Source organism: Lagenorhynchus albirostris, chromosome 3, assembly GCF_949774975.1.
Source record: "Lagenorhynchus albirostris chromosome 3, mLagAlb1.1, whole genome shotgun sequence".
Classification (NCBI taxonomy): Eukaryota; Metazoa; Chordata; class Mammalia; order Artiodactyla; family Delphinidae; genus Lagenorhynchus; species Lagenorhynchus albirostris.
In genome coordinates, this window is record NC_083097.1 from 56,492,652 (window position 1) to 56,520,305 (window position 27,654).

The 27,654-nt window shown below is 46.7% G+C and overlaps 1 protein-coding gene across 4 annotated transcripts in view; it reads right to left on the minus strand.

Moving 5' to 3' along the window:
* ZNF366 (zinc finger protein 366) overlaps positions 1-27,654 on the minus strand; it is a 68,540-nt gene that overhangs the window by 7,088 nt on the left and 33,798 nt on the right. For all 4 annotated transcript variants that reach the window (XM_060143103.1, XM_060143101.1, XM_060143100.1 and 1 more), the window contains 3 exons: positions 15,360-16,717; positions 12,012-12,203; positions 2,041-2,215 (listed from right to left, as the gene is read on the minus strand). In XM_060143103.1, the coding sequence (XP_059999086.1) occupies positions 2,041-2,215; positions 12,012-12,203; positions 15,360-16,703 (1,711 nt within the window). In that variant the 5' untranslated portion in view covers positions 16,704-16,717. The remainder of the gene's footprint in view (positions 1-2,040; positions 2,216-12,011; positions 12,204-15,359; positions 16,718-27,654) is intronic.

The window sequence follows — 27,654 nt, forward strand, 5'->3', positions numbered from 1 at the left end:
GGACTTGTCAGCAGCCAACAGGCATGTGGTAGTGCTCCACCTGATTTGATCTTGGAGGTGTCTGCCCGTAGTAAGCCAGCAGCCAGGCCCTGAGGACCAGGCGGGGAGGACTGAAGACAGGGATGGGAGGGAGGGGGCTGGGGTGCGGCCAGACCCTGCTGCACAGGGGGAAGCAGGCTTCTGGGGCGGGGATGCACAAAGGAAGCCGAGGTCCAATGCTGCCTGCTTTATGGTGTGGTCAGGCGATGAAGCTGTCTGTAGCTTTAATCTTGTCAGGGGCACAGGGAGGATCTTTTTAATCTGGGTCTTGATTTTTGAGCCATTTCAAAACCTAGAGTGAAGAAATGCTAACACCTTTTGTAGTTGAAAACATTAAAATTGTTGAAAGTCTGTTAAAAACTTTCAAAGCAACTCTCTGATATATGGTGATGCTCTTGATTTGTCCAGAAGAATGACAGTCTTTAGTTGCCTGTTAGGATATGAGTATCTGTATGGGGTACGTCCTGGTGACCAAGTCAGGCTTTCAGACGGAGGACTGTCTCCTCATCACCTCCTATGTCTCTAGCCCTGGTGACCGAGCATACTTCACCTATTCTGGAAGAATCCCGGCCTAGCTTGGGAAGTAGCTCAGGCAACCAGAGATGCAAAGAATGATTCAGAAAAAGAACATTCTCAGGGAAATAAAGTGCTTTTGTTTTTTAACCAGAATTTTTTTCAGGGCTTTTGTACAAACTCCAGGCCTTGTTTTATGATGATCACAGTTTCCTCTCAACCAGGAGTCACCGTAAACTCAGTGGGTGTTTGAGAAATCTGAAAGCTACCGTCATTTTGTTTCACGCTGGGTGTGCACACGTGCATCCTATTCATGAATACGGGTGCCTAGCTGACCACCTCTTTTGTAAAGGGGTAGGAGAAGCAGCAAACGTGAACAACCCCCCCCCCATGTTTTTACTCAGTGCAGTAAGCACTGGCTTGAGCCAGAAATTCTTGAGTTAGAATCTCAGTTCTGCCTTCAGACTTGCTGTTTGACCTTGAGCAGTTTATGTAACACCTCTTGGCCTTGGTCTCCATTTACATAAAATGAGAATTACACAGTCTACTTTGTGGAATATTGGGGACGAGCAATAAAATATAAGTGCGTCACCCTGTGCTTGGATCATATGTGAATCAGAACATATCGGCCAGTTAGCATGATACTGTAAGTTACGTATATGTGTGTCTTCTCTCCCCACACACAGGCCTCCCAGAGGGCGAATGAAGGTGGTCTCATTCCCCTCGTATCTGCCATGGCATATAGCACACTGCATTGGACAGAAAGCATTTACTGCCCATTTATTGAAGGACAACCTACTGAACCCAGTACGTGTGGAACATAAACTCCTCACTGCTAAGGAAGGGACCGAGAAGATGAAGGAGGCAGAAACTTTCATCAGTTCAGTTAGGGCTCAGCTAGGGAGACTCACTACTCTGCCTATGGGCCAATCAGCCCTACCAAGCAGGAAAACTGTCCTTGAGAGTTTCTGGTTGTGAACAGGTAGACGAGACCTAGCCTGCTACAGACACACTTCTGCTGACAGCAGAACTAGCAGACCTGCCCCTTAACGGCAGTGCGATAAAGAGGATACAATAAGGCTTTAGAGTCAGAAAGGTCTGTGTTCAAATTCTCGGTCTGCTACTTTTCAGTTGAGCAAGTGAATATTTCAAAGCCTCATAACAGAAGTTCCTCCACCCTGGAGTTACTATAAAGATTCACAGAGACCAAGCACCTGCTGCAGGGTCTGGAACAAAGAACTAATAGTGGTACCGAGTGGCATCATTACGATATTCTAATCTACCTCCTAAAATTCACTTTTACTTACTACCTTCAGATACCAGCTTTACGTGTGTTACAGCAACACTGCCCACCTGCTCCCGCTACTCTGCTGTGGTCTTGAGAATTATGCTCCCTTTTATGACGGTAAGAATAACTCCCCAAAGTAAAGCTTCCTAAAGACAAGTTCAGCTCCCATTTGTTCCTCACTGGCCTGGAAGGGTGATTACCTTGAGAGTGGAGGCCCCGCTCCATGACCCCATGCTTCACTTTCATGTGGCGTGTCAGGTTCCCCTTCAGGGTGAACTTGCTGGGGCAGTAGAGGCACTTGAAGGGTTTGCTGTCAGAGTGTAGGTGCATGTGGCCCATTAGGTTGTGCATCCGGTTGAATTCCTTCCCACACAGCTGTGAAGACAGTGATGAAGAGGACACAGGTTACTCAAAGGCGGGGACCCTGCCCAGGTGACCACACCCAGGCCTGTGTGAGGACGGATGTGTCGCTACTTTGTCTGGATCTTGGCATTTTTAAGTTGCTTCCAAAGAAACTGTCCCCATGGAAGTCAAGGAGGGGCTGGATCGAGCCCAGGCTCAGAGGTAGCACAGGTAGGGTTGGATTCACGAGATTTTACTCCTGTTGTATTGGGATTTTTAAACTCAAGGTAAAAATTGCAAAGCTATTAAAGCTTCTTTTGAACGCAACCTTTTGGAAAGGAGAAAAGCTGCTCTGAAAGCAATTGCTCAAAGTGTGCTTCACTTGAATGATGAGGATACGATGACTTGTTTAATATTTATGGAGTGTTTACAATATGGAAGGCACTGTCCCAAGTCTGCCATGGAATATCTCATTTAACCCACATCAGTCCTATGAGATGGGTGCTGTTCTCATCCCTATTTTACAGATGGACAAACTGAGGGATTAAGAGTAAAGACTGGCCAAGGCTCACAGCTGGAGCTGGGATAATAAACTCAGGTCCTCGGACACCAGAGGCCACACCGTCAATCACCACATCATACTGTGTCCCCCCAGTATAACTCTTCTGTTAGATTATATCAGGCAATGCTTTTCTAATTTTTAAATTTGCTAACTTTGGGGATGGATTTCAGAGTTAAAAGGAAGGAGTGTGTCTTTTCTCTGGGTAGAGATCTGAAGTACTGAAAATATCATCCTAGGTATACAAAAAGCAAACATATTTTATTCACTTTTTAAAAATTTCTATTTCCATCAAATTGCAAATACATGATGGACCACAGCAGTTCTCCAGCTCCTTTGGGAAGAACAGAACTGCCTTTTCAAAGGCAATGTGTGCAGATGCAGATGGTGTAAGACAGAAGCAGTTGCTCTGGGGTGCTTTCCTTGCTTTTCTTGTCCCCAAGCTTCAGCACAGCAGGGTGTGGAAGCTCCAGCCCTTCCCTGACTGTGCTGTGAGGAATGCAAAGAAGGATTCTGTGTCTGTGCTGGGACCAGAGCATTAAGGGAGGAACATTCTCCTTCCCTTTTCCCTTCCCACCCTCAGAGGCTCATGTCGTGAGGGTAGTGATATGAGGCAAGAGGTGCCCAGAGAGAGGATGCGGGGTACGGCATCCTCCGAAGCTGACACCCGTCTTCCTTTCTCACCGAGAGATGTTTTCAGGGCCACTGTGGAGGTTCTGGGGTGAACTTTTATTAATGAAGACAGTGTTTTCTTCAGGTGGCTATGGAGGTGAGAGCTGAGCTGGCCTTGGAAGAATGGGTACACCTAACAACTGTGACCTTGGGAGATTAGCCTAAAGGAATGCGGGGCAGGAAGAGGAAGCCATCCTGGGATTACAGATTTGTCACAGATAATCCATGCATGAATAATAAACGGCTGGTTCTGTGTTTTTAAATGATTCCTATTTGGGGGTGTTACGTATTTTCCCTTTTTACTTCCTTACTAGCGAGAATGAACTCAGCATACTGGTACCCCACACTCAGTATTCAGAGCACCCCTCACCACATTCATTTGGAAAAGGTTACCCAAGAGGGGAAAAGCTGAGAGAGTGGGTCTAATTTAGGGGAAAGTATGGATACCGGCTTTCTCTTTATTCTCAACCGGGACAATTTATAAAGATATATCAGCCTGTGGCTGTTTTGCCCATGTGTGGGAGTTCTGGTAGAGTTCTCTTTATTAGCTTAGTTTATCCAGTTCTCCATCCTGGCTAAGAAAAAAAAAAAAAATTGAACCTAGAGCTTCTACATTAGGTATTTCCAGTCATGGGTCGTTCTAGAACAGATATATCTCATTTGGTTCATGGGACAGTTCTGATTGTTTGGGGCAATGCTGCTGCTGGACTTGCTGAGCTGAACTGTCCTTCAGACCGCAGCATCTCTGAAGGCTCTGCCTGCCTTTTGGTTATAATCCCTGCCTAGCACCAGGCTTGACCCATGATAGTTCCTTAGTAAGCCTCTGTTGAGTGAGTGAAGGGGTGAGGCACATCGTAGCAGAAGATCTGAAAACAGCAAAAGCCATGGGTAGTTAAGCACAAGACATGTAGGTGGAGGGGAGATAGAGATTGGAAGGCCACTGCAGTAGTCCAAGCCTGGATGGGTCTCATGGTCCTATAGGCCAGACGGAGAGAACTGAAGGAAGAAATGGGTTCCTCTTTCCTTCAATGACTTCCATGGAGGGTGATATTCCACTTCTAGTTATCATCTGTGGTTGCTGAGGTATTAGAAGCTGGATTGGTCTGAATGGGTTTTATAAAGGAGATGAAATTTTAGCCTCACCTTGAAGAATATGTGGAGTGCCTTTTGATTTTGTTTTGACACAAGAATAAAGTCTCCTCATTAAATATGTTCAGACACTTCAATCAACCTTAAACTACAGGCACGGTAACTATTACTACTGTGGTAATGATCCACTGCTTGTTGCTGCTGCAACTGCTGTAACTCTGGGGTTGGAGCAGATCCTGTAGTTCACCTGCCTGAGGTCGCAGCTCCCTTCCCCCGTCACCCTACCTCCACCCAACACACGTGTGCACACATGAAGAGGGCTACTGCTGGGTATTTTCCAGATTCTTCTGCAGCCTCAGAAAAGCAACCTTCTATGATCATCATAGCTGAGTGTGTGTTTTCTACTCTAATGCTTTTCTGGATCAATTCATTCAGTACTGAACTTCCTGGGACATTTTAGTGGTATATGGGGACATTAGGATGTTTTATCATTTTAATAAATGATATTGTCTCCTGAAGTCAAGGCCCACAGCCTCAGGGAAGAAGATGCACTGTGGAACGTGGCTGGTCAGCTATATTATCTGATGTGTGATTGGTAAAGAAGACTAATTTTGTTGCTGTGGATAAAATTTAATTTTTATATACCAGAGTTACCCTTCATGGTTTATGATAGCCTACTGATAGCCAATGGAGAGCTTTCCCAGGGCTAAGCAATAATGTGTCAACTCTGAAAGATGTTTAGGGCACTAAAAGGTGTCCCAGGTAGTATTCAGAAACATAAGAACTATCTTCCTCTTCTCTGAGGCCAACCCCAGTATCAAGCACAGGGCTACACACGTAGTAACACTTAATGAATATCTAAGTATACGGTTAGGAAATAAACAACCAAGTCAGGAAAAATATCACGTCCTTATGCAAAAATTCCACAAAGCAGCCATGGCCAACTCTCTCGCGTGCCCCCTTTAAAGCTATACACATTAGTTTGCAAACCAAAATCCTCAGTGGCAGGAGGACAGAAACAATTAACTCAGGACCTGAAGTACTTGGACACCACTCACATCTCAGCGGCTGGGACCCTTAGCTTCTTCCTCTCAGCCTCTGACCCTTCCACAAAGCCCTTCGGTCCTTATCCAGAACACCTGGCCTCTTCATCCTTCTCAGAGGATTGTCCTCACATAACTATACACAAATGAATGGATATATTTTGTGTCTGTGAAATTTGGAGAGGTCTCTCAGTCACCACGAGTGAAGAGGGGCCACAGAAGGAGGACTGGGGCAATTAAAGACGGCACCCTCAGGTGGGGTTTGAGTGTGAGTGAGCTCTAAGCAGAATCCTTGTAGGAGAGGAGAGGAGTAGACAGGAAGGAAGAAAAGTTGGGAGGGAGCATCAAAACTCTAGTTTCTTCTCCTGGGAAAAGCAGTCATCTACAAGGCCCGCTTTCATCATGAGACATGAGGCTAAGAGCTTGCCCAAGTCAAGACTTGCTGAATCACCTGCTGCCAAAGTCTGTGGAGATGAAAGGCACAGTATTGGTACAGGAAGCTGCTGCAGTGATAAGGAGTCAGACGTCATCTTGCAGGTGGTCATCTCGCAGGTGGTCATCTCAACCAGTCCAGCCCTTTTGAACTCTCAGTTGCTCTAATGAGCAGTATTAGTGTGCTTCTGACATTAAATATCAGTTTTTCCACCAATACCCACTTTTATACCTACTTTTAAAGAGAGAGGTGGAAGTCTGTTGCTTACTTCCCTGGTGGCACAGTGGTTAAGAATATGCCTGCCAATGCAGGGGACACGGGATGGACCCCTGGTCCGGGAAGATCCCACATGCCGCGGAGCAACTCAGCCCATGTGCCACAACTACTGAGCCTGTACTCTAGAGCCTGCAAGCCACAACTACTGAGCCCGCAAGCCACAACTACTGAGCCCGTGCGCCACAACTACTGAAGCCCCTGCGCCTAGAGCCTGTGCTCCGCAACAAGAGAAGCCACCGCGATGAGAAGCCCCCGCACACCACAACGAAGAGTAGCCCCTGCTCACCGCAACTAAAGAAAGCCTACACACAGCAACAAAGACCCAATGCAGCCCAAAATAAATAAATAAATATATATAGAGAGACGGACCTCAAGATGTAATAGGAAATGGGAACAAATGTTTTGAACTGTCCTTTTAAAATGGGTTGCATGGATCACTGGGCTTTGAGATGGCAGAACAGAGAGGCAGTGGTGAAACCCCAGAGGGATACAGAACTTGCTCCACTTTCTCTTCTGTAAAATGTCGATGATAATCTTAGTTTCCCATGAAGGCTTTTTTAAAAAAAAATAAATTTATTTATTTTTGGCTGCATTGGGTCTTCATTGCTGCACACGGGCTTTCTCTAGTTTCAGTGAGAGGGGGCTACTCTTCATTGCGGTGCGCGGGCTTCTCACTGCAGTGGCTTCTCTTGTTGTGGAGCACGGGCTCTAGGCATGCGGGCTTCAGTAGTTGTGGCTCGTGGGCTCTAGAGTGCATGCTCAGTAGTTGTGGCACATGGGCTTAGTTGCACCGCGGCATGTGGGATCTTCCTGGACCAGGGCTCGAACCCGTGTCCCCTGCATTGGCAGACGGATTCTTAACGACTGAGCCACCAAGGAAGCCCCTCCTATGAAGGTTTTTGATTCAGGTAAAGAGATTGGCAAATAGTAAGAGCTCAATAAATATTAGCTCTTAGACTATCATTATCATGTACATTTTACATTCTAGAAATGGTAAGTTCTTTGTGGATAAGGGTACTGTCTTTTTAAACCAAATTATGTGGAAGGAATATTGAGGAAGGATCTCAATATTAAGGTATTGAGTAAATACCTGCCAGGTTACTTGAGGCATAAGAGAAATGTAAGCAGGTGTGGCTGAGGCAGCCCTAGGAATGTGGATGGAAAGAGAAGATTCATCCTAGATTGCAGGCTTTGGGGAGCCTATTATCTGGCTCTCTGATCCTCCGTCAGCCCTTTAAACATCTGGCAGAGGCCCTGTCCCCTTATCTTCATAGAAGCTCCTAATTCTGGTCTCCTGACGCCCCTTCCCTCCCGGGTCCAGGCAACTTCCTGTGAGTCCCAGAGACAGCGCTGACAGCCAGAGTCACAGAGAAGTCGCTGTGCACAGAGGCAGAGTGATGGCAGTGGGCAACCACTGGGCTGGGGCCAGAGGCCCACAAAGCCAAAAAGAGGCACACTACTGAGACTGCGATGCACCAGGAAGCCTGTGTTTCCCTATTCTGAGAGGAAAGGTCAAAGAGCTGCAGCCTGCAGCCTCGGAGAATGGCCTCTGCTAAACTGCCCTTCCCTTACATCCTTCTCTCTCTCTCTCTCTTTTAATAAGAAGGGTGTTCCTTTCCTCAAAGGGAGAGAGAGGGAGGGAGGGAGAGAGAGACTGTAAACTGTCCAAAAGGACCGTGAGAAAACAGGAAGCTTTGAAAAGTACAAGAGAAAGCAAGATGAAATCTATTTGCAGGCGGGCCCCTGGGGACATGTGGGGCATTGTTAAGCAGGCAGTTCATACAGCTATATCCTTCCTTCTGCTGAGGAGGGCTTTGCTGCCAAAAGGCTGCTATCTGGTCACTGCCTTAACCCCCTCGATGCCAGCCTGAGAACCCTGATCCCAAGCACTGGGCCCCTGCAAGTCCCCACTGGGTTTCTCCCCGATGGAGCATCCAAGAGCTGGAGGGGGAGATGGAGCCAGTTTGGCGGAGGCGGCGGGGACCCTTTTCAGGGAGACCTCATCCTTTTCCATGTGTTCTTGCCTCAGCCTTCAGCCCTCTGCTTTGGGCCAGGCTGCAGATGACCTGGTGATTCATAACATCGGCAGCTCCCGGCTTCACCCATCTCAAAGGAGAATTTGTCCCGGAAATTCTGGATGACTGCTTTTCCTGGACAGGTTTCCCAAAGACAGCAGCTGGTTCTTTGCTATTATGGAGTGTGGCTGCTACGAGGAGAGCATCCAAGTCAACCCCTGCGTGCTTGCGCAGAATCTAGGAAGCGTATTTCTGAAACGTGGCTTAAGTCTACAGGCGCAGGTCTCTGGAGAAACTCCAGCTGGCTCCAAGAAGCAAGGAGTCCAGAAGTCGAGCCAATAGCAAAAGAACCCAGAAGGGCAGTAATTTTTTTATAAGAAGAAAAAAAAACCAGAAACCTTTCCTCCTCGAATTTTCCATCCTATTGTTAATGCCTAATCCCGCAGTAAACGAATGTTTCTGTTTGCTGTGGACAGCTGTTTCCACTGAGCCAGGGCCAGAGAGAACCAGTTCATGTGCCCACAGCAGGAGGGATTTATGTTAGGAAGAATTTTTAGTGGTGAGAATCCCAGGAAATTAGAATCTGTTACTTAAAGAGTCTCCCTTTTTTTTGGCAAGTTTTGGGGTACAGGAGATGGAGCCAACTCTTGGAATATGGCTGGAGCAAGGTCTGCCTCTTTTTTCCAGCCGTGTCAGTCCCATAAATGGAATAACCCTTCCCCGTTACCGCAACAGAGCTCGGGTGTAGTTGTCTGGGCCCGTTCTCCAGCATCACCGTGTAGCCAGCCATCCACTCTTCTCTGAGGGCTGTGAACTGCACGGTGATGGGCAAATGGCCCTCTGTTCCTCTCCCAACTCTCAGACTCCAGCAACCCCTACCCAGGGCCAGATTTCCAAGAATACAGCACAACGTGAGTAAGAAGCAAGGTCCCCAGGACACCATCTGGAGATGGCCTATCCCACAGTGGGATCTGGAGCTAGTTTATAAATACACAGGGCCCCATTACATAATCTGCAAATTCAGACATGCTCTGAAATTCCTTTGAAATGAAGAAGGGCGATGGTATGAAGAGGACACCAAGCAGGTGGCACTGTGCAGGGAGACGGGGACGAAGAGAGGAAGAACCTGGCAGGATGTTCTAGCACTCGCCAGGGGACAGCGGCTCTTGATCGAGGTGACCGACACCTGTTCTTATTTCAGGAATGTCTAAGAATGGAGAAGGGCCACCTAAGTTTGACAAACATACACTTTAACATCCAGTTCTTTTTGTTCAAATGATACATACGGCCTTCTAGGCAGCCTCCGACCTCCCGTGGTCTCCTGAGAGAACCTGCTCATCAGGAAGAAGTGACCTGTGCAGATGACCAGTCCACTTCCTGTGCCAGGCCCAACTCCCACTGGAGAGTTAAACTGTATTCTATCACAGCTGGCATTTCCTGCTACAAGCCCCTCTCTTATGGGGTTTCGTGGTGTGACCAGATATCTGGAGGCTTATCCACCCTCAAGGAGATGTCAGATTGAGTTTCTGAACTGTATAGTTGACCAGCAGACACCCTTTGAACCATGTGTGGTGCGCTATCATTGGGGTGAAGGGAAGCCTGGCATCATTGGGCCCATCATGTCCCATCATGTCCCGTCTCTATGCACTGGTACCAGAGAGAACACTCTAAATCCTCAAGGACCACTTGGTCCAAGATCCTCCAGGCCCCTCTGAGGCCCTTGAGGTAGAGAAACAGAACTGCTTCTGTGCCCCCAAATCACACACAGCTGGCAAGTCCTTTTCCTGCATTGGCTCTGCCCTGACGTATCCCTCTGTTTCAGGGATGTTTTCTGCCTGGTTTAACCACTACTGCTGGCCCTGAATTGGTGAGGTGGAGGAGGGAGCTGGCTGGTCTGGATGGACGTGGATTTTGGGGGGACTACGAACTATGCAATGGCTCCTGAGTATGTTAACGACTTTATGTGCCCCACCACCAGCTCATAAAAATACAGTCCATGCTCGAAGCCCAAGAGTAAACTCAACACAAGGAATGAAGAGGGGCGATGAGCCGCTGATAGCACCTCTACTGTAGGAGACAGTAAATCCCTGGCAGGCGGGAACGGCTCTGTAAAAAGTGAAGTGTTCAAGGGACTCAGCGAGGGGAAAGGGAAACCAAAGGCGTGTCTAAAGGGAGACAGAAGAGCTGGTCTGTAGAGTCCACAGGGTCCCGCAGTCAGGCCTGGCTTGACGGGTATGTGGCCTATGTGGTCACACGAGGCCCTGAACTCAGAAGTGTCCCGGGTTTGGTGTTTACGCTCTGCTTTCATCATCTTGAAATTCTGCATAGCATCTGAACAAGGGGGCCCCGTGTTCATTTTCCACCAGGCCCTGCGAATTACATACACCATCCTGCAGGCAGCTTCCTCCCCCTTCAGCTCAGATCACTCAAGATGGACATAAATTGACTTTCAAACCACTGGGAACTTGAAGGAAAGGAGGGGAAACACAAGTGGGTGGCAGGAAAAGGGCTGGAGGGAGACCCCTCCCTCCCCCACCTCCGGAGAATGCCCACACAGGTCTAGGGAAGCTCTGGCTCCTGACCCCTCTCACCCCGTCCAGGAGTGGCCAGCACAGGAAAGAAGTCAGCTTCACAGGGGGTTCCTTCAAGTGGGGGGACATGCTGCTGAGGGATTAAGGCAGGAACAGCCCCTGGAAGCAGGGAACCCTACTCCAGGAACAGGGATTGACAAAGAATATCATTGGGACCCCATCAGACACGCAGGACAGAGAGAAGGCAAATCCATTTCAAACAGAAAGGCTCTAACGATATCTGAACGTGGCGATTTCCCTCTGCTTCCCCCTCAGCCCTCTCCTGTGACTGAGGTGTCACTTGCCAGTACCTTCCTTGAATTAAACTGCCCAATCCTGAGCAAGATTCCTTCTCATCTTAGAAGTGGAGGAGAGAAACAATGAGGGGAGGGGAGCCAGCCTGGGAAGCCTGAGCATTTCTGCGTCGTACCCGTCAGCACCTTGGGCTTTACACATCTCCAGCTCACACTTTACCTTAGCGCATGAAATAAAAACCCCACCAAGTTAATGTGACACAGAGATTGTAACGAAGATGCTCCATCATATTCAGGAATAAACGAGAAGCACCTCAGCTGACCTTGCACACAGTTGTTCCTCTGCCCACGCAAGCATCTCTGAGGTCACCTGAGGGGCTAGCCTTGGAATCTCTTCCATCCCCTCCAGGAGACCTGCCTTCAAATTACAGTGCTCAGTCCAAGTGTGCGGAGGGCAGGAGCGGGGGCGGGGGGGGGGGAGTGGTAAGGGAAGGGGACAGGGCTGGAAGCTTCTCTGACTCCTCTCTGTGTTCTACTCACTGGCTTGTAAGGGGAAGAGGGCTACACCTGACTGCTGCTTTCTAGATCACCAGCTCTCACACCGCCTTCATCCTTTAACGACCTCACTCCCCAAATGGGCCTTCCACCCTCAGCGCTCCCTGCACTGGCTGTCTCCACGCCCTGTGCACCGATTCCACAGCGAGACACACAGGGCAGCTCCTAGGGCTCAGCTGAGCACAGCTGCGGTGGAGAGAGGCACAGAGCAGCAGACAGGCCTGGGCTTGGCCGCAGACCTCTCTGAGCCGCAGAGGTCACTCTGATGAGACTGAGTAGAAGGTTCCCTGGAGATTCTTCCTGCGCACCTGCACAGCCCTCTGAGCCCTCCCTCTCCATGCTCCCCCCCGGGCAGCCGCCCACCTTGCATTTGAAGGGCTTCACATCCGAGTGGACGATCATGTGCGCCTTGAGGGTCTGTTTCTGCACGAAACTCTTGTAGCACAGGTGACACTGGTAGGCGCGGATGTTGGTGTGGATTAGCACGTGTCTCTTCATGTTGGCCAGCAGAGTGAACTCCCGCCCGCAGATCCCGCATTTGTGCTCCTTCACGCCCTGGGAGGGGTCAAGACGCAAAAGAACCGTGGTTAGCAGGTAGCAGACTTTCATCAGGACAGTAGCCTTTGCTTTTCTCTCTGCCACATAAATCCACGAAGGATTTGGTGAAAGATGTTGAGTTCCAAATGGTGTGCCTGTAGCCTTGTTAAACCACTATTTTCTTGAAAAGTGTTGATTACGTAATCCTTTTTTCCTTCTAAAAAACCATAAACTACCCAGACTGCTAGAGGAAAAGAAAGCTACTGGTTTTGTTGTTCCTGCTGCTGCTGGGGTTAATTCTATGGTAACAGTTCTCAGGGATTAATAAGACTTTGGTAAGAGCACCATGGAATGAATGGTATGTGAAGTGAGTCTAATCCGGCTTTCGTGATCATGAAAAAACAAAACCCCCTAAGCTGATAATATCATTTCCCATATGAAAACCAATGTCCTCTTGAGTCCTCATTAATGGATTTGAAAATCCAAGAAGAACAACTCACATCCACACTTCAAAAAATTACAACTCGATAATCGCCTCTTGAGATGGTCCCCTGGGCTCCCACGGGCCACAGTGGCCTCTGTGATTTGGCTACGGAGCCTCCAAGCCAGCTTCTGTCTGATAGAGCAATTCGGCAGAGGAGAGCTTTCTGAATTAGAAAAGGGGAAAGAAGAAGATTTTCTAGTTCCCTTGCTGTTTGCGAAGTGTTTTAATACTTAAGCATCAATGCCCTCAACTGAAAGCACTTCTGGGGACTCTCGGTGTGAGTAGAGTATTACCTAATCCTGACTAACCAGTGCTTGTCTGAAACAGCCCTTGCAATAAATCTTGACCCAGAATGACTTTTTGGAAGGACCCAGAACCATGGTATTAAAACTAGGTTATTACAGGTTTAGAACAAGTCATTTAGCTAACAACTGTATCTTATAAAACCCATATGGCCTGATATTCATAGTGACCTAAGGCAGGAGGGGCTCCAAGGTTCCCTCTGCCTATATTTTCATTTCTTTAATTTGGGACATGGTAAGAGAGTACCACTCCTCAGTTTAGGTGAGCCCATGGCACTAAAGGGTGAGTTTGGGTCTCTGTCCAGCTGCTTACTGGCTGCATAACCTTAGATGAGTCCCGTAGCCTTTCCTGGCGAAGGCTTCCTCATCTCGAGTTGAAGTGCTGGGACATGAGAACCCGGGGGCTCTTTCTAACTGGAATACTGTCTAGTCTAGATGATTGCAGATGAGTATGGATTTATGCTAATGAAGAGATCTAAATTTTAATGTCCTCCTAAGAAGATGAATTTTTAAAATGTGTTGCATATTCAAACTGAGTTTAAAAGTATTAAATTAATAAAAAACTATTTTCTTGATGGGTTTAAAATTTACTTCAGCATCTTTCTTCTCAAGATTTTCCCTCTACTTGGTTATGATCTAGTTAGCACCTACTTATCACTGTTTTTGGAATTCTCTGAAGAGAATTCTATGAACAAAGTGAAATTCACATGTGGGCTGGCCTAGACCTCAAGTAAATGAGAGACTGGACACAGCTTAGGGAACAAAGGAAGCTGCTGTGTCTTTAATAAGATCAATGAAATCTCAGAGAGGGGACCTGCGGAGCTGCTGGGTGAAGGGAAAGAGGGAGTAGTCTTGATAGTTGTGTTCAAGAGCTCAGGTGCTAGAGACAGAGATGCTGGGTGACTTCCCATGGCTTGGTGTCTTCATCTGCAAATCTGGAGTAACGATACCCATAGGTAGCTCTTACAGTTGTTGAAGAGGATTAAATGAGAAGTACAGTACCTGGCACTTAGCAAGTGCTCAGTAAATACTACCTCTCACTGTTTGCTGACTCTTTTAATTAAAATGCATTTTGCTTCCTAATTCAAACAAGACCTATTTCAGATACTAGGCTGTTTCCTCCATTTTGAGTTCATTTTCTACCATCTTACAGAATTTTTATGTGTTCTAAAATGCATTTCTGATTCCTCTTCCACACATGTAGGAGTCCCTGAAATTAGCACATGGCCCCCCTGGTGGCTGACTCTCAGCTCAGGCTCCTTGTTGATGGCTCCTGCACTAGGCAGGCACCTCCTCTCTGGATGCATCTAAGGTGCCTTTTGCAGGGCAGCTGTTTGTGCAGAGCCCACAAGGCAGTCATGCATTTTGTCCATATTTGGTCCTAACCTATCAAATGAAACCCACAATGCCACAGCAGAAATATTATCTTGGCTAAGCAAAGTCCTCCACTGACCTTTCAGAATGAAAGAATGTTTCAGAAACTCTGGCTTGCTAGAAGTTTCTTCTGCCAAGAAAACCACTTGAGGTCAAGGGCGTGAGAGTAGAGTTCAGTGGGGCAAACTTCCCCTCTTGGAAGCTCAAAGCAGACCCAAGTTAGCTTGGCTGGGTAAGATTTCAGGAACGCACCGGGGCCTTGTTTTGTTCATCCAGAATGACTCCAGGGCTTTGTCTGCAAACTAGGCTGAACTTAGACATGCAGGCCTATATTTCTCCTAGAAGACCTGAGGCTGGGGAAGGTAAAACCAAACCCAACAGAGAAGAATGCTCTCTCATGTCTCCTATAATACAAACCACAGAACACTGCCACCAACTAGGCAGAAGCTCAATGGAGGAAGCACAGACCCGGCTGGACCCAGGCCAGGCTTTGCTCCCCTCAAAGCCACCTGCAAATGAAGCAGTTGAGGGAGAAAATAAAGCAAAAGGTAGCCACAACTTTAGCAGAAAAAGACCAAGAGAATGTTCTAGAGTTTTCTAGAAGGCTCCGATTCGTGTATCCCAGGCACAAAGCTGGTCTTGGGTAGATAGGGACTGATGCACCCTCATGCTAGCGCCCCGGATGAAGTTTCCAGAAATAAAATTTTAGGGATTCTGGGAGGCGAACAAGCAGCAGCCCAAGCACCAGCTGCTTCCTTTATCCTTCCGCACCCTCCTCTCCAAACTGCATTCTTTCTTTCTAGGACCGCCTGAGACTCCAGAAGTCGAGATGGGAAAGGGCTTGATGGCTAGTCTCCTCATTCTCCCCCATTTCAAGGTGAGGAAGGAGAACGTCTGGGCTCAGGTAAGGGACGCCTCCTGCCCAGGGTTACACGTGTCAGGGGTGGGAAGCAGCGCGGGTCTCCTGGGCCCTCGGCCCGGGACTCGCTCCTCTCCCCTGGGGCCCCGCAGTACCTTGTGCGTGAGGGAGTGCTGCTTGAGGTGGTGGGGCTGCACGAACTCCATGCCGCACTCGGAGCAGATGTAGGGCCGGATGTCCTTGTGCTTCATCATGTGGTTCTGCAGCTGACTCGGGTACTGAAAGGTCTTGTCGCATTCGGAGCAGCTGTACTGGATGGGGCCGCGGTGCGTGGTGAGGTGCCTCTTCAGCTGGGCCAGGGTGGGGAAGTCGAGGCCGCACTCCACGCAGATGTTCTCCCGCCCACTGGCGTGCTTGGCCTCGTGGGCCTTGAGCTCGCTGGGGTAGGCGAAGCCCCGGCCGCACACGCGGCAGTTGTGCGGCTTCACCTCGCTGTGCTGCATCATGTGGCGCTTCAGGTGGCTGGTCTGGGTGAAGGCCTTGTGGCACACCTGGCACTTGTGAGGCCGCGTGCCCTGGTGGGTCAGCATGTGCGTGTGCAGGTGGCTGAGCTGCTTGAAGAGCTTCCCGCAGCGGCTGCACGCGTGCGGCTTAATGCCGCTGTGGCCCAGGATGTGGGTCACGAGGTTGTACTTGGAGGTGTAGGACTTCTCGCAGGTGGGGCACTGCCAGCGCTTCTGCGCGCCGCCCACGTCCACGTAGTAGCTGTCGTCGATCTGCACGTTCACGTCCACCCTCTCCACCTTCTGCTTGGTCTCCTCGCTCTCCCGCGGCTCGGCTTTGCGGGGCAGCAGCGGCTCCGGGGGCCGCTTGGGCAGGAAGGTGTGCCGGCTGAAGGGGAAGGGCGAGGCTGAGGGCACGAAGAAGGGGAACACGAGGCCCGGGGGCACTTTGGGGTAATAGGGGTAGGGCGTGGGCAGGAACGGAGGGGGCGCGGCCCACGTGGCGCTGGGCTTCACGGGCTCCTGCTTGACGGCCTTGCCCCCCAGGTGCTCCAAGCTGCGGTAGAACTGAAAGCCCACGTTGCACAGGTCGATCATCCGCGAGTCGTACTTGGGCCGTGGCGGCGGCGGCGGCGGCGGCGGCGGCGGGAAGAGCAGGCGGAGTTCCGGGGGCCCGGGGTTCTTGCTCTCCTCCGGGTGCAGGGCAAGAGCCGCTTCTTCCGAGGGGTGGTTATAGGGCATCTTGGTGGGCATGCTCTTCCGTTTGCGAGACCCTCCTCCTTCAAAGACCCCCGGGAATCCGTCTAGGTCTCCGGGAGGAGGCTCATACCGGAACTGGGAAAATGGCCCCCGGAGAGCTTCCGGGAATGGGTGTCTTGGAGGAGCTCTTCCTCGGGAAACCACTGGCTGCAGGCCGTGGGGGAAGGAGGGGGCCCTCTTTGCACCCAAACTGAAATGCACACCCTCGTCTTTGACCATCTTCATTTCCTTCTGCATCCTTGGCAATTTTCCTTTAAAGAGAAAGAAACTTATCGTTAAAAAAAAAAAAATCCCTTTTTCCATAAAGAGTTGTGGCTAGATGTCGGTACTAATTTATGAAGAGTAATGTTTGTTTAATACCGCTCCCCATTTATCCGAAGACTGTTTAAAATATCATATTTTCCCCCTTGCAAACCCGGTTACTAATATGGAAAGCACTGACCTCCTAGAGTGGGACCCTAGGGCTCCTGTGTAAATCACAGCCACAAAACCGTAGCTGGGGGCGGAGGAGGGGAGGTATGAGAGTGGGCTGGATTGGGAGGAAACCTGAGAACTCATCTGGCCATTGTCCCCATATGAGATGAGGGTACCAAGGCCCAGAGAGATGAAGCAACATGCTTGAGTCCCACAGCCACTCAGGGCAGGAGTCAAAACTGGAACACATTCTTCTGCGGCTTTTCAGCCTGAGATGGAATTGCATCTGCCAGATGGCGCTTTAAATGTCTTTTAGGGGCAGTTCTTCTCTAAGTGAATTGATTTCCACTGCCTCTCCCTGTCTAGGGGCCTTGGCTTCTGGAGGATGGGGATACTGAAGGCCACACAGGAGAAGGGACTTTACTGCTTAACTCAGATGTCAGGCTTTCTGAGTATCCACCCCCAGCAAAGTGTGCTGCTGGGATATATGGAGCAGATGAAATCAATGTGATTAAGAAAAGCATATAATCCAATGTTACAGAGTCATCCTGCCAATTCATGAATTCGAATCCTCCACCTGAAGCAACTTCAGGGAAAAAATTCCAAGATCGTGAGTCTCTAAAACTGCACTTGTGTCTCTTCCTTCACGTTGGTGTCATTCAGAATAAAGCTTGGCCTTTGGTGTTGGTGACTCCTGTGGTGCCTGTCATTTCCCTGCTGAACCAGTTACTGTGTCCTGGTGACAGCATCAGGTATGTCTAGGAGAGCCTGTAGGGCCAGAATCTAAACCAGGGGCCATGCTTCCTTTCACATGTCTCCTTGGCAGTTTTCTATCCTCCTCACTTGGATACAAGTGGAAAGAGCCAAGTGGCTGACTTCACATTTCCAGTGAAGCCCTTTCTACCTAGATCCTCTGAGCTTGAATGGGATTGGTCCCCTTTGCTCAGCAGAGGCTCCCACAGAACCAGTCAGCCTGGTCAGGTGTCAGGTCTGGCCTCAAGCCACTGAAGACAGGGCTGGGATAGGTTCTGGACTAACTCAGGTCTCTGGCCCCGGGAATGACTACATGTTGAGCAGTGCAGGGTGAGGGTTCCAGGGGTGAAAGGACCAGTGATTTTCTGTAGTCCCTCGTGAGGCAAATGCAGTTTTTACAAGTACCTGGATATTCCCAAATCACATGTGTGTCTTTATGAGAGGTTTGAGAACCACGGCACAATCAGAACAGAAAAGGGTCTTTTTATGTTGGATTACCAATTCATACACAGAAATCCAACTGAGGGAAAAAATATGTGCCCTTATTATATGAATATTTGGACATTCTTTAAAACTGTTATGTGAAAGTGTTAGAGAACTAAAGCATAATGTCAATTAGTCTTTGCTTTGTGTTTCTGTGAGTGGGAAGATAGCCCTGACTTGTCTTCTTTCTGTGGGTTTGGGGCTTAGTAATTAAGAGGGGGAGTTTGACTGTCCAGCCTGTGCCCCATCCTTTTTTTGCTTCTTCCTAAAATTCTTACTGAAATGCTAGGTCTTCTACCACTGCTGCCTCAAGGACCACGTACTTGTAGGAAGTGATGAGAGCAGTACGAGAATGCAATGTGTCTAGCTTTGTGAGTCCAGGAGGGGTGTGGGGACGCCATCAAAATGAGGGGAGTAGTGCAGCTGCTGTGAAAGGACCAGGACAAGGATGGAGAGGGCAGAGGCTCTTGGATCATTTCCTAGATCATCTCTTGCCTAATTCATCAGGTCCGGAGCCCTGGATTCACACACAGCTAACGAGGGGGTGGCCCTGGCCCACGAACTTGTTGCATCTATGAAAATAATTGGCTTTCAGACAAAGCTAATATGTCCCATTGAAATAGAGGGGGAAAAGTGGCAGCTCCTTTCTCTGGAATTTCATTTTGGCCACAGTTGGTTGTATAGGAGATCCTATTTGCAAAAAGGCTGCTCAGACTGGAGAGAACTGTTCCAGGTTGCAGTGACTAGGGCAACCCACAGCAGAGCCCATCCAAATGCAAACAGGTTCTGTTTTATTCTTATCTGGTTAAAAGTGGCAATGGCTCCTATGTCATATTAGAGAGCTTGATTGGAGAATTGGTAAAATAGACACATATCAGAACATGGGCCTTAACTTACTGAGTTTTTTTGTGTATTTTATCATTAAAAAGCTATTTGAAAGTGCATGGCTAATGCGCTGTATCATACCAGAATGTTACTTACTTGGAAAGGAGTGTTATCACTAATTTTGAAACTGAAGTTATTTTGGTTTGTACACATTATTATGGTCTTTGTTTAATACTTTTGTTTTTAGTTGTGACATAGTCTACTAATTCACTCATTTTAATATATTAGGAGTGACACTTCTAATGTTAAGTTCAAAAGCATATTTATTTTCAGTGTTTACATTTTTATTTTGTCACCATTGACCTAGTAAAGCAAAGAAACATTGTTGAACAGAGCTGATGTGATTTTTAACATAAACGGCAGAATTATGTCTCCCAAATCCAGAGATTTTACATATGTACATTTTCATTTCCTCCCTATTTTAATACGGTAAACATTTTTACCCAGTTTCTGACGTGTGCATATACATACCCCACCTCTAAAAGAGTAGTCTGCCTGCTCTAGAATAAAATCAGTAACTCAGGAGGTCTCAGAAAGCATTGAGATCCATCCATGGACATTTTCCCAGACCCGTAAACAGCAGCCCCTTTCTGCATAAAGATCTGAAGGAGCACTGCCAATCCCTACAGAGGTCAAGGAGAACTAGATCTGCTTCCTCCCGACCTTCTTGAGACATAAGCCAGCTGTAGCTGCTGCTAGTTATTACTACCGCTGTCTTTTGAGTCCAGGGTGCCAAGGAGAGCCCTGGGGGTTGGGTAAAAGAATTACACCCCAAAACAAATCCATATCAGGGATGGGGAGTGTTGAAAGGACGAGCAGGGGAAGGATGTCTTCCTCTGGAGGTCATTTATCAGTCAACTTAAAACTCTGAACGACCTCTGCAAAAATATTAACAGATTCCTAGAAAACCTGAATGTGTGCCACCGCACGCTCCCCTCTGTCTCTAAAAATAGCTCCGCAGGCATCCAGGACAGATGCGGGATTCCTATGTAGGAGGCAAGAGAGTCTTGGGGGCAGCATAGGGGGTGGGGGAACCACAGCCCCTCCCCTGGCCAGTAATCTGTGGCTGCTCCCAGAAAACCAGCAGGTTAGAAGACCATTCGTCACCAGGATGTGCGGAAATAATGTGCAAAAATAAAGAACTGAAATTGTCAAAGTAGACAGCTATAGGAGAGTGCAGAGCCTGAGGATCTGGGCATGAATGCTGGCTTTGTGTTAGCAGCTGTGGGAACATGAGCAGATTAATTTGGAGGTTTGATTTTCTCATCCATGAAATAGGGGTTGGGCTGTCCCCATGGGGTTGTTGGAGACTTAAAATAGAATGTGTATGTGAAAGTTTATTAACACTGGACAATATGGTAGTGCTCTTGAGTGGTAAGAAAGAATAGACACGAGAGGAGGGTTGGGGTGATGACCAGTGGATTGAAGCTGACTGACCTCTTCTCTGTTTTCCAAGCGGAAGCTCTTGGTCAACAGTGGCTGGCATCTGGGCCTCCTCAAAACCAAGGCTTTACCCATTTGGCCCGAGCTGGTCTTATCCCAACAGTGAATGTGAACCACACTAAAAAAGGCCAATGGGTAAAGCCAGGATGAGTTTATTTATTCAGTGTGGAGATCAACCTTCTAGTATAAGAATACTCCCCCGTCCCTTCTCTATGGCTCTTTCCTCTTACAGACATATCTTTGAGCCTGCATTAGTAACAGATGACTTCGGTTACAAAAGGGATTGGGGATTGGATGGGGACAAAGGGGACTGGGTGGTCTCATGAGCTATTTTAGCCAGTCTGTGGGAAGCTGAGGAATTGTTCCTATTTTAATATCAGAGGTCACCTTCCAAGAGACAAGAGGACCTGTTTGTCAAACCCAAAGTCTCAGACACTGGGACAGTGCTGGGTCAACACTGGCAAACCAGCTCTTGCAATGCCTGCGGGACTGTGAGGGCAGAGACTGGGTCTGTTTGATTCACTGCTGGGTTTCCAGTCCCCAGCATGATGCCTGATGCAAAGTAGATGCTCAGTAAACTGCTGTGGGATGAGAGAAGGAGTGAATGGTTCTTGTTTTTAAAGTCTCCATATGGAACTTTAAATGTTTAATTTTATCTTACATTATCTAGACTGCAGGTGACTTTTGAGGGACATCCCTAATCAGATCATGAGCACACTCATATATTCTTGGGTAGTTATTGTGGGAAGAACCTGATTTACACACCTTGTGTGTGCTCTTGCTTGGCTCCGTTCCCAAGGTTACCACTCTCTGAATTGACCCTCAGGTTTAGGGTAAGCCCTAAATCCTGGCTATACTAATGCTAGGATATAAGATTCTGCAACTCAGTCAGAAAACAGATGCCTGAAAAGTCCAATAGGCAGAAGATAGAAAGACCCCTGGACTGAAACTGAAACATAAACCAAGAGTGGGTGGTCACCCTGCACTCTTCCACCCCAAGGAAATGTTTGGGAAGTTGGTAGCATCTACCCCTTGTACTAATGTGGGGTGGAGAGGGAGAGGCCTCTGAATAATCATGGATCTTCATTGCTAGAGTCAGACAATGTTCTAAGGTTCCTGGCTTTCTTCCATATACCCTCAATCGCCAAACCCAATAGGCTGTAAGTCAGAAAGCAAATGGTTTGAGGAGGAAAGTATTCGGTTGATCCGTGTTAAAGGAAAAAGGGACTCAGGATGTCTTCTGTAACAGGTATTATCCATAAGAGTTAGTTATGAGGAAATGGGGAATGAATGGATTTTAAAAACAAAAACAAAATCTCTTTGAACCATAAATACCAATTAGAAATGCAAGGCTTAACCAAGATGAAACTACTTTTAGTTTGGGGAAAAAATTCTTCTAATAATGCCCTTTAATTGGGAATTCACCTACTGCACCAAAATATAAATATTCCCCAGATAAAATTACTGGTATTTTGTGGTTCTCATTGGAATCGGAGGTCAGTCCAGTAAATGCTATTAGAAGAGTCACTGTGAGTCAGCATCCCAGGGGCAGATCTATTTATCCCCACTCTACAACACTGATTTCTATTCATTCTGAAATTCATGAAAGAATATATTCTCTCACATTCTTTATTCCTTGAACGTTTCCAGTGTTTCATTGGAAAACATTACATTTTACTACTGGAGACAATGACTTCCCTTTTACTTTGAGAGAATAGCACTTTACTTACGTGGTCAGCCCTGGAGCTCTGCCCTCAACAAAGACGGAGGCAGTGAGGAGGTGCAAGTGGAGGAGAAGCTTAAGAATAAGAAGCAGTGCTGAGAGCAGCGAAGGGTGGAGAGTTGTGGGAGGATAGCAGAAGGGCAGGATGGGAAATGTATGGACTAATTGCCAACCTCTCTCTGTTCGTACAAAGGGATCCTGTTATAAGGCTCCTCCAAAGTGGGATTTTATTGGATCACCTGGTTCTTTCTGAATTTGTGACTACAGAAAGAGACTTTGAGCCGTAGAATTAAACATTCTAATGATTCAGCATAATTGTTTTAATATATATGTAGTTGTACTGTTGAGTTCTTCATCTGCAGGTGTTTTGGCAAGTAATGATTCAGTCTTGCATCCCTGATATTGGCAGGAATAGAAGGATCTCCATATGCACCTGGCAGGTAGAGCAATATGTTCTAAAGAGATAAATGGTCTGCCTTGTCACTCCCTGGGTTAGAGGCAGAGTCAAGAAGAGGGAACCAGAAGCCTGGTAGCCTGATCTCAGAGCCCTTCTGGATGCCCCTGTGGCCCCTGTTTAATGTATAAACCTGAATTCCTTGCACTTTGTTATAAAATGTAATCTGTCAGCTATGGCATGAGCTGAGTTTTCTAGGTTGGTCAGAAAATATTACTTGGTGATGAGACCTGTTCACATGTGAAATAGTCAACTGAACTCATATATTATTTTTTTTAAGTTCCTAAATACTGCCAAGACATAACATAAAGTCAAGTTTAGTTTTCCATTGTTTAAATTGTCCATAATGAGCATGCATATGTACCATTTACATAGAGATATATGTTGTAAAGAGCCTTATTAAGACAGCGACAAGAAATTCAGCTACTAACTTGCATAGGTTAAACGGATATGGGTTTCATTTAGGAAAGTGCTTAATGCCTAGGTCTAGTGTCTGAAAAGCAGGGATAAATATAATTACTTGAGCCCTGGAACAGTTGCTAGCATGTTGGGGTTATCACTGCCCTCATGACCCATTTAAAGGAAGGAAATGAACTGGAGATATGACTTAGCAGTTCTCTCTCCCATCTCTCAGAGCTAATATATCTCTTGGGGATGGAGCTTCAACTGGAATGTTAGAATTTTTCTCCTAATTTCTTTGGAGTAATGTCCTTAGAATATATCTCAATTTCGTTGTTGTTTTATGTTCACAGATCAAGTAAACTTGATACACCCACTCCTAGCCAAGCAAATAGACACATGCATATTCCAAAGCTTCATTTTGTCTGTCTCTGAGGATGACTGCATATACGGTCTGGTGGGCCTTAGAATTGGTAGATAATAGCAGAAAATATGATGTCTGGCAAGCAAAAGTAGTAAGAATCAACACATAATAGATGAGGTTAGCCATCTGTGGAAGGAACCTATTTAAAAATGTCACTCAAGGCAATATTTTTGTGGGGAGGGGAGTAAAAAACTGTTTTGTATCATGATTGTGGTAGTGGTTACACAACTCAAATAGAACACAAAAAATGAATTTTACTGTATATAAACTCAAATAAGTTAAAAAATATAAAAGCAACATACAACAAATGTTACTCTGTACATTATAAAAGGAGTAATTGAGGATATTTGGGAAATATCCAACAACAGTTAAGGTGACCAGATTCTACTCTCTAATCAATTCATATCTTTGGAATGCATCCAATAATATGCATATGGTATATAAAGAGGGGTACTGGGTTTTAAAAATTTGATGATCTAAATTCCTGCTCTATCCAAAGGGGAGACTTTATATATGGCAGATACTAGCTTTTTTTTTTTTTTTTTTGCATGTATTCTATTCAATAAGAACATTGTGAGGAAGGGATTGTGCATTAAGTTATACTTCAAGGTCTTCTAATCTTTGGCCCTTCTTGGATGTTCAGCAAATAGTCTTTAATTCCTCCAACACTCTTTGAACGTAAAGTAGTCTGCTATTAGTGGATAAGATCGTTCTGGTGACTAGAAAATATACTCCTACCCCTTGCCAATTAATAGGTTGATATTGACAGTTAGGTCCATAGATCACTCTTATGAATGAATCATTTACCCTGAGACTGATGAACTGAGCGCTCTTACAAAATGGAACTCATGACTCTCCAAACCCACTGACCAAATCCTGAGTCATGTCAGCCCCACCAGGAGCTGCTACCCCATGAAGTCTACCTGAGCAGCCAGCTGCCTTCTTTCTCTGATACCTTTCACTGAATATATTAGCCAGACTGTCCCAAGTTTCTACAGGGCAGGAGGTGGAAAGAACCTCACCGACTGGTGGCTTTATGGAGACTTAGAGGTGAAACTTTCCATTCCACCAGAACTGGAAGAAAATTCCTCACTTCTCTGAAGTCCATCACATTTGTTTGATGTTCCACTCATTGAGTGGGTCCTGTGCTGCTAGTCACCTTTCTGTGTGGGTGGGTAGCTTATATTTCTAACAGAATCTGGTAGAAAGTCAGAAACTTTCCTGTTGCCTTATATATTGTTGGGATCTAATCATTACTTGGGAATTTATTTGACAAATGCCATGTTCTAGCTTGCTCTTGCTCCGTGATCCCAAGCAGAATTTTGTGTTACATGAAAGAAGGAATAACTGCTTTACCTGGCCTGTCCCAATTCATCCTGAGCCAACTTCACATCAATAAACTGCCAAGAACATCTCCAGTGAGGAGAGGGGTTTAGTGAAGGTATAGCAATGACTAGGTTGTGCTTTTCAGAAAACATGGCCCCCTCTGCTTTATCCTGGCTTAGAATCTTTGGCCAGTATGTGCTGTATTCCTTTGACCTGGAAGATGGAATGTCTTATTACACTGAAGTAATATGAATGATTGTGGGAGGGCTCTGGAAATACCCGAGGGCACAGTGGTCAAATGCCACTGAGTCTCCCAGGGAACGTGTCACCGTAGAGTACAACATGCCCACGTTCTAGCAAACAATATCCCGGGAGGGCAGGCCACCACCATTTCTCTCACTCACTCGACAACTCCAAGTGCCCCGTGCTCTCCTGGCAAATGCTCATTAGCTTTGTGGAAACACCCATCCTAATGGGCAAGTGGATCTGTGACCTCACCCTTTCTTTTTATTTTTACATGCGTAGGATTCCTGTTCTTTTTCTGCCTTCTGATGAACAATTACTCTTCTTTTTTTCCCTTATACTTTTTAGTTCAAAATCTTCTCACTGATCTGCTTTCTGTTGACTTTTCTATTGATTCTGCTCGCTAAAATCATTCTTGGAAAATATATATACTTACAAAATATATAGACTTATCTCCTCATGTACTTGTACCCATAACCTATCTTTGGCAAGAAACACAGGAATCTTGTAATATTAGTTGCCTCTGGGGAGAAAGACTGTATGGCTCGGGGTGGAAGGCTTGGGAGTCTATCTAGCAGCCAGGTTATCCACTTCAGGAGGGACCAGTCCCATCAGAGTCTGTAGGAAGGTGCCGCTCGGTTGTACAGCTCCCTGGGCAGAGAGGAGACTTTTAAATGTATACCCTTTCAACTTATATTTTTGTACACTGTGACTGCCTTAGCTATTCACATACTTGCATTTAAAATATAAAAGTGCATATTGTCTTTCAAACAGCAAACATTCAGACAAAATTAGTCTTGATATCCCCTTCCTTTTGAATGCTGAACAATTCTCTTGAAGCGTTTCTTTGGACTCTCCATTTTTCTGCCCCTGGCAGAGTTTACCCTGGTTTATACTTTGGGCATGCAGCATTATGACCCAGGCTTATATCAACAAGGAAATAAGTATAAGCAGCCACAAAGACCGCGTGAAGAAAGTCAGGTGTGTATAAGTCACAGATAAACTACATTCAACCTTGGAAGTTAAGATAAAGATGAGTCTGACTTGAAGATTCACAATAATTACAGAATCACACTGCAAATATGAGTAATCCGGTTTCTCCATTCTACCCACCCCTGAGTTTTTCCTTGGCTCCTTCCCCAATGCTGAGAGGGAACGCTAAGATGCTAATGATGAGACTGTTGGATTGGGGGCAATGTCAGGTCCTCCCCCCGGGCCTCAAGGTAGTTAAGGATAAAAGTATGATCGTATTTATGCCACTGCAGAATCATGAAATGTCAAAGCGCAAAGCATGCTCCAGCCCTCAGATGGGATTAGCCCCTCCTTCCTCTCAGCCCCCGAGTCTGTACCCACGCCCCTGATGTAGCCTCCCGGAGTATTGCAGCCATCTGCCTCCGCAACACACAGTGGTCCCCTTGCGGCCGGGACTAATTCCCAGACTTTTCTGTGTCTTCGCTGACTTGTACAATGACTGGTACTTACTAACATTTTTAAGTGATACATTTTCAAATCGCAATAATTTTCTAGTCTTAGAATGATTTCATTCTGTTTTTATATGTAATAATATATAATGTAAGATACTCTAGGACTTGTTATTGCTTCAGCATGTCTCTGATTCTGGGATTTTTCTTTATCAATTTCTCCTTTCTAATAAGTTCTGTCTCATCCACCCCAAATGTTAACTTTCTACATAGAAAAAAGGACCAAGAAGTCAGTTTGCCAACACCTTCCATCCTGACCATTCATTCTTGGGTGGTCTTTACAAAATCCTGTTCGTTGTTCCTTGGACATGACTATTAGCTTCTCACCTTCTTCCCATTCCCATACCTAGTGTTCTAGTTCAAGTGCCCACCACATCACTGTAGGGTTACTTTCAACAGTTTCCATCCACTCTTCCAGATCTTCCTTCTCCTTCCTTCCAAATCCCTTGAATACCAATGCCAATTCCATCGTCTGAAAATTCATCAATTTTCAATATTTTTTTGGCTGCACTGCACGCTTGCAGGATCTTAGTTCCCTGACCAGGGGTTGAACCAAGGCCCCTTGCAGTAGGAGCTCAGGGTCCTAACCACTGGACCGCCAGGGAATTCCCTGAAAATTCATCATTTTTCCTAAGACAACTCTCTGTTCAGGATCCTACAACAATCGTGTGTAGAGATTGCTAAATGCTGCTCCAATATCCATTCCCCCTTCCTTGAGAAATGGAACCCTGATTTTGCTTGTGGTGACAATGTGCCCAGCAAAAACACTAAACTTCCCAGACATTCTTTCAGTTGGGGTACCTAGTGCCACAGTTCTGGCCAATACAGATGTAAGCAGAAGGCTGCTAGGAATTCCTGAGAAAGCCTTTGCATTCCTAATACAGAAACCACCCACTTTATCCTTTCCTGTCTCTTTTTTCTGCCTGAAATGTGGTTATAAGGCTGGAGGTGGAGCAGTCATATTGGAACCGTGAAGCAATAAAGTTAATGACAATGCCTTCCACAAATCGTGGCAGAGGGGAAGAGGGAAAGTGTCATTGTGGAACTCTTGAACCCACTTGGTGCTAGTCTTCTTGCTTTCTGAGAAAATGAATCCTTTACTTGCATAAGAAAATGTATTCAGATTTCTGCGGTTTGTAACTAAACACATTCCCCATCTG